Source organism: Gavialis gangeticus, unplaced genomic scaffold (genome assembly GCF_001723915.1).
Source record: "Gavialis gangeticus isolate Ggan-Ray unplaced genomic scaffold, GavGan_comp1, whole genome shotgun sequence".
Taxonomy (NCBI): Eukaryota; Metazoa; Chordata; order Crocodylia; family Gavialidae; genus Gavialis; species Gavialis gangeticus.
Window position 1 is genome coordinate 31,531,437 of NW_017729006.1, and position 10,490 is coordinate 31,541,926.

Here is a 10,490-nt window from a genome sequence, read left to right on the forward strand (position 1 = left end):
AAGCAAAGGTAACTCTTCAGGAGACAAAGGCAGAAAATAACTTGATTGTGGATAAAGTCACCAAGCAGAAAACTACGGCAGTGAAAGAGACTAAACCAACTGCTGTAAAACAGCAACCAGTCACTGTAAAAGAGAAAAGCAAACCGTCTACACCAAGTGTAGTAGCCAAGGAAAAGGACAGAAATGTTGCACTACCAACCTCCACATTGCCACCCTTGCCTTTGCCTCCAATGCTGCCTGAAGACAAAGATACTGACAGGTAAGTTTGATGCACCTTTTTACTACATGTTTTCAAGTGCGACTGTGCCTTCCTGTGGGCCTGATTCCAGCATTTAGATGAAGCTTATGGTAGTTTCTTTCTGTTTTCTCATAGAGTTTGATTTAAAATGATGATGATTAGTGATTTGCAGGATTTGAGCATAATAGTAAGAGAACTAGTTTACTCAAGGAGTTGAGATGGGGAAAGGTTTAATTCTAAGAGTTATTTGTGAATACAAGCTATGCTGGAGGGCAAATGGAAAAGCAGAGGTGGTTGGTGGTTTTTATAAGAGTATAAATAGCTAATTGAGATCTCAGAACAGCAGCGTACTAAATACATATTTTATAACTATTTGAAAGCTAGTTTCTTTATAACTTATTTGCTGTTGTTTTGCATTCCAGGCTCTTTCTCCTCTGACAGCTATTAACATCACTAACACCTATAGTAGTGTAATGAATGAAACGCCTAACTCTTTCAAGGATTGGTATTATTCCAAGTACTTGCATATAAAGCATCTTCAGTTCATTTCTGAAGTGAAGATGAGCTACAGAAACGGAGATGTAACTGGCCAGGCTACGGTGTAGGAGAAGTGGTCAGAGGTTCGCTGCTGCTGTTAGGGAAGATGTCACCTTTTATTTTGCCACTGATATGCATGTCAAAGGGCCAAAACCCCATTAGTTCAAAGCAGCAAAAAAGGAGCTGACTTACCCACAAGCAGCAGCAAACCACTAGCTGCTGCTTCTGTACTGTGCACTACTGCCATTTCTTTGCATTCTGTGCTGCTGGAGCTGTTGTGGGAAACATGCATGGGAATGGGAGCAGTAAAGCATCACCCAAGGTCCATTCTGCACCTCTCCCAATCTCTCAAGGCAGTGCCTGGGGCTCATGCCTCGCTTCCCTACCTATCATTATACTACTGTACAAAAATATAGCATGTTCATAGCGAAGAAATTCCTGTGTAGATCTCAGACATCTTCTGGAATCTAGATTTTATTGAGAAGTTTTATAGCCTTAAGGTAAAAACCTTACTGTGATCTATATTAGAATTGAAATCTGTCACACTTCCTGGTTTTTTGATGAAATCTGGTCTGGACGACATATTCCAGTATTACCCTCTTGTGAGTTCTGTGATTTAATGTTAGAATTTTCAGCCTGCTTGCAGTTTTATAGGATCAGATACAGAAAATTAGTGGAAAAAAATCAGGATAACATTTGAAAGCATCCCTTTTTATTTTCTCAGCATTCAGGTTGCAGTGATAATTTAATACTGTTTCAACCATCTAGTCAGACTGTGTCAGTGTTTTGTTTAGTTAGTTTAGTTAGTTTTGGGAAAAAAAAATCAGTAACGAGATGAGGATAGTTCTGGGCCTAGAGTGAGTGAGGATTTAGTTAGGGAGCTTCTGGAGGGGCTGGACGTTTTTAAGTCAGCCGGCCCAGATGATCTTCACCCTAGAGTCCTAAAGGAACTGGCTGGGGTCATTGCAAGTCCCCTGGCACGGCTTTATGAACACTCGTGGTGCTCTGGAGAGGTGCCGGAGGACTGGAAGAGGGCCAACGTGGTTCCCATCTTCAAAAAGGGGAGGAAAGAGGACCCGGGGAACTACAGGCCAGTCAGCCTTACCTCGATCCTGGGCAAGCTGTTCGAGAAAATTATTCTGGCATACATCCAGGAGGGGCCAGCAGGGAACTGCATGCTCAGGGGCAACCAGCACGGGTTCATCAGCGGCAGGTCCTGTCAGACCAACCTGGTGGCCTTTTACGACCAGGTCACTAAATCATTGGATGCAGGGGTGGCAGTGGATATAGTTTTCCTAGACTTCAGGAAGGCTTTTGATACTGTCTCTCACCCCATTCTCATTAGGAAGCTGGGGGACTGTGGCGTAGACACCCATACAGTCCAATGGGTCGCCAACTGGTTAGAGAGTCGCACCCAGAGGGTGGTAGTGGATGGGTCCTTCTCGACCTGGAAGGACGTGGGAAGTGGGGTCCCACAGGGCTCGGTCCTTGGGCCCGCCCTGTTCAACATCTTCATCAGTGATTTGGATGAGGGGGTGCAAAGCACCCTGTTCAAGTTTGCTGATGACACTAAGATGTGGGGGGATGTGGGCACAATAGAGGGGAGCAACAGGCTACAGTTGGACCTAGACAGGTTACAAGGATGGGCGGAGGAGAACAGGATGGGGTTTAACACAGACAAGTGTAAGGTGATGCACCTGGGGAGGAACAATCGGCACCACACATACAGGCTGGGGAACTCCCCTCTTGTCAGCACGGAGGTGGAAAAGGATCTGGGAGTCATTATTGACTCCAAGATGAACATGAGTCGGCAATGTGGGGAGGCGGCTAGGAAGGCCAACTGCACCTTGTCGTGCATCCACAGATGCATCTCGAGCAGGTCCAAGGAGGTGATCCTCCCCCTCTATGCGGCACTGGTCAGGCCGCAGCTGGAGTACTGCGTCCAGTTCTGGGCGCCGCACTTTAAGAGGGATGTGGACAGCATCGAGAGGGTCCAGAGGAGGGCCACTCGTATGATCAAGGGACAGCAGGGTAGGTCCTATGAGGAAAGGTTGCGGGACCTGAACCTGTTCAGCCTTCAAAAGAGAAGGCTGAGGGGGGATCTTGTGGCCTGTTATAAACTGGTTAGGGGGGATCAGCAGGCGCTGGGGGAGTCCCTGTTCCCCCGAGCGCCGCAAGGAGTGACCAGGAACAATGGTCACAAGCTGGCGGAGGGAAGGTTTAAGTTGGACATCAGGAGGCGCTACTTCACGGTCAGGGCGGCTAGGGTCTGGAACCAGCTTCCAAGTGAGGTGGTGCAGGCTCCCACCCTGGGGGTTTTTAAGAGGAGGTTGGATGACCACCTTACTGGGGTCGTTTGACCCCAGTGCTCTTTCCTGCCATGGCAGGGGGTCGGACTAGATGATCTACTCAGGTCCCTTCCAACCCTAGAAACTATGAAACTATAAAAGTGCTCTGCAGCTATATACAGATTTCCTCAAGACTTCAACAACTAGAAGGAAACACAAAGCCTTATGTAGTATTTTATCTTTTGTTCTTGGTAGCTATTAAACCTCACCTATCTTTTGAAAACGTAGTAGGAGCCCATACACATATGTTGTCTTTGACTTGTTTGTTTTGTTTTACTGTCAAAAATTACGTAGAGGTCAGACCCACATGTTTCTTTCTATTAAACTGCTTGCTTAAAAAAATATGACAACAGATCTTAGCCTACAGGTTAGCACAGAAATGCAGTCTAAGTGCCTGGCTGACTTTTTATATAGTAGAAAATACATGGATTCTTCTAAGGAAAAGAAACAAAAGAATTCAGTTCACTTTTGCAGAGCTATGAACTTATATAGGAAGGGGGGTGGTTCTGTTGTGTACCCTTCTAAGGCAGTGGCAAAGCTCCCCTTAGTTTAAGCAGGAACAGTGCTCTGGAGTTAGTTTGAAAATATGAGTTGGGAGGGGAGCAGGAAGTGGGAGGACACAAAGCTGTAATGAACCCTTCCAATTTGGTAGCATTGGTTATTGGTGGGGGAAGTGCGATTTCTTCTGATCCTCGGTGAATAGTAACATTTTCCTCAATGAGACATCTGAATAAGGTTTTATAATTTATTCAAGCTATCTGAATTTCTGGAACTGCCATACCAACTATTATCTGGTTAGGAATAGAAGTAATCCCAATCCAGCAAAGATAGAAATTGAACCACACTGATTTAGCAAAAGGTAAATGGGCTGGTTTCCTTTAGTATCAAACCTTGCCATTTGCCAGTCATAGAAGGAAGAAGCTTTTGTAGCAGGTCAAGGCCTCTGGCAGTTTTGTGCGAAGGCGTTTGTCTTGTGCAATATGTCAGCCATATTTGAAGGTTAAACGAGAGGGTATTGTGGAGCAGACCTGCCTCAGCCTGTTCTACCTAAGTGGTATCGGGATGCATGCTCAGACTTTGAACAAGAACTGATATGTTTACAAACTGTTAAAAGCTTAAGGCTACTAGTCTAAAATGAAGTCAAAGAAAAATGTTTTGTTTCAGAAAGAGGTATTTTACCTTGGGCATGCAACCCGTGTGAGAAGAATTTTCACTGAGAAAGAAAACCAAGGCTTCCTAGATGGGGCCGCAGTTAGTTTATACACTCATGAAGACAAACTTTGAATTTGGGAGTGTTTCAACAACTAGGAGATTGTGGGGATCCACAAAAATTATATTAGGTGTTGAACTGTTTCAACCATCTAGTCAGACTGTGTCAGAGTTTTGTTTAGTTAGTTTTGGGAAAAAAAATTAGTAACGAGATTAGGATAGTAGTTGGTGAGATTATTCATGAACCCTTTCGTTGGTTGTATTTTGGTCATGATTTAGTAATCCCAAAGAACCTATTTGAGATCATTCCTGGAGCAGAACCAATCAGTTTGCACCATGTAGGCCTCATGCAAACCCTAGAATCCAAACTTGAAAGAGCTCATACTTTTGTAATGGAGCATAGGCTCTGATAAAATGAGACGACTCTGTGGTGCATGATTTTATGGGGAAACTTTTAAGATGGAGGACCCAGAATGGTGTTACAGTTCTCAGAGAAGGAAGGGGTAGAAGCCTTAATTTGGATAAATGTGGGTGGATGCAATACTGACATGGCTGAAGTGCTGTTTGGGATGCAATTGATACCCGTAACTAAATTCAAAATTGTCTGTAAGGCTCCTGTGAGAAGAATTTATATGGATTCACCTTAAACCATTAAGATAGATGTGGAAACTGAGGCTGGAAGAATTGTGCCAGTTGAATTGAAGGGCAGGTCTGGTCCCAGGTAACAGATTCCACAGAAACACTAGGCATTCCTCAGTGGGTCGGTGAGATAAAGCCTCCCAGATGGTTGAAAGGAAGTCTGGCAGAGAAGCAACAACTACCAAAAGATTTGGAAGAGAGTCAAACTGGTTTATTTTGGGAAAATATCCTGGTGCACATAAACAAGATAAATATTCTTATCTCTGTCTGTGGTGGGTTGTTTAGGGTTTCACTAGTTTGATGATTGGCAAAAGCTAAAACAGATTTGACCCAACAGAGATGACAATATCTCTTTGCTGAGAGTGGGTGTAACATGGTGGCAAGAAGCCATTAAGCTCTCTCCTGTAGGCAAGCAGGTAGTTTCATAGACATTCGGGGCTGGAAGGGACCTCTTGAGATCATTGAGTCCAGCCCCCCCGCCCCCACTGTAGGCAGGAAGTCAGCTGGGGTCACATGATCCCAGCAAGAAAAATATCCAGATATCCAGAAAGAGTCCCGAGTAGGTGCTTGCACCACCTCTGAGGGGAGTCTGTTCCAGACCCTGGACACAGGCACCGTAAAGACCTTTTTTCTTACGTCTAGTCTGAATTGGCCTTCCTGGAGTTTATGTCCATTTGACCTTGTTATCCCTTGGGGGGGAGCTCTGGTGAACAGCTGTTCTCCCAGGTCCTGATGTTACCCCTCTTTATATAATTCTAGGCTGCCACCAAGTCCCCCCTGAGCCTTCTTTTTTCCAGACTGAAGAGTCCCAGGTCGTTGGAACCCCATAGCAGTCTAAACCCCATACATGAGCACAAGTCCGCATCCAGAACACAGGTGTTTTCAAAGTACGTATGAGCAGAGAGGTTCTTCTGGCCATTTTGAAGACGTGTGTTTCTGAAAGAACCCACAATACCAAAGGAACTGAGAGTGGGCAAGGGAAGCACCACGTACATGAGCACTGCTGGGAGCAAAAGCTAAATGGGAGAGCTTTTGAGCTGATTGTTAGCTAAAAGAGGCTTGGAGCTCTGAGTGAAGATTGTCCTCTTTTTTGCTGCATTTTGTGTTTGTGGGGCAGCACCCTAATTTGTTGTCAACAAACATAATTGCATAGAAGCTACCTGGCTCATGACCAGTGTCGTCTTTCTTTCAGAGCTCCTAACCTTGGCTAACTGGTCATGTCAAAAATAGAGAAGTGTACCTGTCAAGAAGCATATTTGGTTAGGTTTGGTCTTTTATTTTCTAATAGTTTAGGACATTGGTGCTCAAACTTTTGGCTCTGCAGGTCAGATGAGTGGCATGGGGCTGAACCACGGGCTGGATTGGGCCCCAGTGGCCTGGCGCTTCTCCCTCCCACCCTGCACACGCCATGAATGGGCCCCAGGGGCCTGGCGCTGCTCCCTCCTGGCCTTGTGCACTGGTATGGGGAGCCTGAGCCAGGATCCAGGGTTCAGGTCTCTTCATAGATTTGGAAATATGGTTGCAGGGGAGTGATGTTACTGCTCCCCTGCTGCTCCCCCACACCCCTTATTTGGGAGGACTCTTTTAGTGAGTACTGCCAATTTAAAAATAAAACAATAGAAATTACTTTGACTACTTCTTGTAATTTGTTTATAGTAATTTGTTTTAAACCTCTTTCTTTTTTCCTAAATATCTGAAACACTTCGATTTCAAAATATTTTGGAGTTGTGTGTTAGTTTCCCTTTGTAGCCCATATACTTTAAAACTTTTCATGCATATCACATTACACTAAGTAAACAAACTGAATAATTTTCCCTTGCTTATTTCTTTCATAGTAATTTGAGATGATGGAAATAACTGCAGTGGGTAACACATTCAGAGGGTAGTGTGAACTACTTAAAAGTTACAGGGGTGTAGGTTGTAGCCGTGTTGGTCTAAGGACACGGGTAGACAAGGTTCTTTGGGTAAATCTGATATCTTTTATTAGACCCACTGTTTAAGTTGGTCTACTTAAAAGTTATCTAAACCCCATACAGATCTTGTCTACTTAAAAGTTGACATTCTGATGGCTCAGACTGTAAATTATGTGCTGCAGCCATTGCTTACTCCTCATAAGACAAGAAAGATAACTCGAGAAATCGGTACTGGATGTAATAGCCCCAAAAAGATTAATTAAAATGAGAGCCAAAGCATGAAAAAAGAAAACCTCAAAACACTGAGCATATTTAGTGGGAGGGGGGAATGTAAGGTACTTCACCTTAACTTTTATGGTGAGGAAAGTAAAATATGATCAGGTAGGGAAAATTATTGAGAATGTGTATCTTGCTGGAGAAAAGGAAAGACCACTTTAATCTGCTCACTGGGGTTGATTTTTAGAGTTTTGTAAGGTGTTCGTGTACCACAGCACTGGGGGCATTGTGAAAATAGAAGTATTTATATTTCTTCTCTGCTTTTTTCCACCAAAGTTGCCATTTTCTGCCTAGTTTAATGCATGTGTACTGATAGTAATACAATAGGAGAATTTATGATTACTGCTTAAACTACTTCTTAAATAACTACTACTCTTCTAAATAAACTATGCCTTTTATCAGGTTTACGTTATGAAATAAACTCAGTTTAAAATTTGCCTGCTAACTTAAAACCACCCTCATACTTCTCAGTGTGGAAGAACAAATAACCATATCGTCTTGCATACAACACGTTTCTCCCCACCATTGAGGTGTGTCTGTTAAGCAGGGAAGCTGTTTTCATCATTGGAAAAGAAGTATGCCTGGAGACATTATAAATGCCATGCAGCTGCCAAGATGGCTGCTACCTATCTGACGTAAATCGCTGGAGGGGCAGAGGGTTCTCTGAACCCTCTCTCAGCTGTGGGTATTGACTGAGTGCTGTAGCTTGTGCCTGAAGCAGCAGGTGAGCTGCTGGTAGCATGTAGATGGGGCTTGTGGTATGGAAATGGCACTGTTTACATAAAGAACTATTTTCACCAAAGAATTAATCTTGTTACTCCCTTTGCTGGGTCTGGGGCCTAACCAGGTGTGATGTAGAATAAGTGCTCCTGGAAACAGTTTGTGTCCAGGAAGTGTGACACCCAGGAGACAGTCTGGGTGAGGCAACAAGAACTTCCTGCCACACCAGGAAGCAAATACAGTACTGACTAATAAATCTGACAATGTGGATTGCATTAAGTCTCTCAGTAAAGTTAAGCAAGTGTGGAAATCTGGGATTGTACTTTCATTTTGTGTGTGGTTATTCTTTTTCTTTGTAGTGGGAAATGAAATCTGCTTTTTTAGATTCTTGTAGAGGTAGATTTTGCTAATCCATGAGAATTGGTGATGTTAAGTAAACAAAAGTGAAGCTGATCTGTCCAGTTTCATTATTCAGGCTGGATGTAATGAAGTAAACCAACATAAATATTTAAATTTAACTTAGTTTTAATCATGAGTTTAGAATTGAGTTACCCGAGACTGCTTTGTGTGTAATGTCTACACGGTTTCTAATGCATTCACTTTATTGTCTTGTGCATAACTGATTCCCGAATTCCTGCTGTTTAGAAGACTTTGAATAACTGTTGTGGGACCAAGAAGTACGAGTGAACGATGTTTTTCTCCCTCCAGGAAAATTCTCAAAACAAACATGATACATTACCCTTCTAGAATTTAGAAACAAATGAAGCACATTAGCAGGAAGAAAACAGGAAGTGGGAGTACAAAAAAAAAGGCAACATTACATGAGATAGCTCTACATTAGACTCTGGATTATTCTGGTAGACCAGTTTTGGGTTACTGTTTAACACCTTACTGACAGCTGTTAACTGTTGCGCATAATGCAATGAATTGTAATTTGAAAATGTTGAAATATTGTGAGGCCTCCATATAAAAACTGTACTAAATGACCAATTTTTTTCCAGTGAAATAATACTTTAATAACTTGAAAAATACTTAAGTGGGGAGAAGTCATTATAGTACTGTTTCCTTTTGAAGAAGTGTTGCTTTTTTTTTTTCTTTGGAGATAAGGATTCAGCCAGTAGAACAGTGCAGTCATGCAGAGCAGCAATAAGTGCTAGGTATAGAGAGGGGGTGAGCAAAATACAGCTCATGGGCCAAATCTGGCCTCTGGAGCAAATTTACCTGGTCTTGGTCCTGTCTGGTAATGGCTGAGGCACTTCTGTCTTGTGCCAGCCTGGCATGGAATGGGGGTGCCCTAGCACCATCTACCTTCCCTGGTCCCGGCCCAGTCCTGGGCACTGCAAGTAGCAGGGCATGGGAGTTGCCTCTGATCCACCCCTATTCCTTTCCTGCTTCTGGGCTGTGCATCCTGGGCCAGGGGAGGCAACAGGCAAGGGAAGGCAGGAGGGAGTCTAAGTTGCTCCCAAGATTCCTCCATGAGGCTTGCAGCCTCTTTCCCTTGTGGGTGCTGCAGCCTTCCAGCAAGGCCCGGGGATGGATTCCAGCTCTGCCCTGACCCTGTGCTGTCACTGTCACAAGATTCTGGCCCTGGACACGCAGTTCCAGGGACCTGCACGGGCAGGGTGTGTGGGTGAGCAGGGAGCGGTGTCCGGGCCCAGGGCTGGGATCATGTGGCAGTAACAGTGTGGGGCTGGGGTGGGGCAGAGCTGTGATCTGCTCCCTGCACATCCCTGCCTGCAGAATCTGCTCCTGTCACGGGCATGCAGGCAGCAGATCGTGGCTCTAACCCAGCCCTGGCCCATATTGTCACTCCCTCCTTGTGATCCCAGCCTCACCCACCCCTCCTGCTCCTGAAGACCTGCTGCCTGGGGTCCTGTCCCACGTAGGGAGTTTTGGTGAGTTGGTGTGGAGGGAGTTGGGGGTGCTGTCCTGGCCTGCAACAGCTCACCAAAACAGCCTATGTAGTCTTCAGGCCCAAATAATTGCCCACCCCTGATGTTGAGCATGTAGAGTTTGACTGCCACACATCATACTGCTTCTTGTGATTTGAGGCTTTTAATGGGATACGGAGAATTTATTGTTCTTCTAGCTATCTTCATAGATGTAGGGCTGGAAGGGACCTTGTAGATCTTCTAGTCCGACCCCCTGCCCTGGGCAGGAGAGAAAACTGGGTTCAAATGACCCCAGCTAGGTAAACATCAAGCCTTCTCTTAAAGACCCCCAAGGTAGGAGCCAGCACCACTTCCCTTGGAAGTTGGTCCCAGATCCTAGCTGCCCTGACTGTGAGGTGTAGTGCCTTCTAATGTCTAGTCTAAACCTATTCTCTAACAACTTATGGCCGTTATTCCTTGTTACTCCAGGAGGTGCTCGGGGGAACAAGGTCTCTCCCAATCCATGCTGGTCCCCCCTAGTAAGTTTATAAATGGCCACCAGGTTCCCCCTCAGCCTTATCTTGCGAAGGCTGAACAGGTTCAGGTTCTGTAGCCTCTCCTCATACAGTCTGCCCTGCTGTCCCCAGATCATGCGAGTGGCCCTCCTTTGGACCCTCTCAATGCTGTCCACATCCCTCCTGAAGTGCGGTGCCCAGAACTGGACGCAGTACTCCAGCTG

The 10,490-nt window shown here is 44.9% G+C and overlaps 1 protein-coding gene across 1 annotated transcript in view; it reads left to right on the forward strand.

Annotated features, from left to right (window-relative positions):
- CDK13 (cyclin dependent kinase 13) overlaps positions 1-10,490 on the forward strand; it is a 105,863-nt gene that overhangs the window by 41,054 nt on the left and 54,319 nt on the right. Inside the window, exon 5 of the mRNA XM_019508721.1 lies at positions 9-259. Within this exon, the coding sequence (XP_019364266.1) occupies positions 9-259 (251 nt within the window). The remainder of the gene's footprint in view (positions 1-8; positions 260-10,490) is intronic.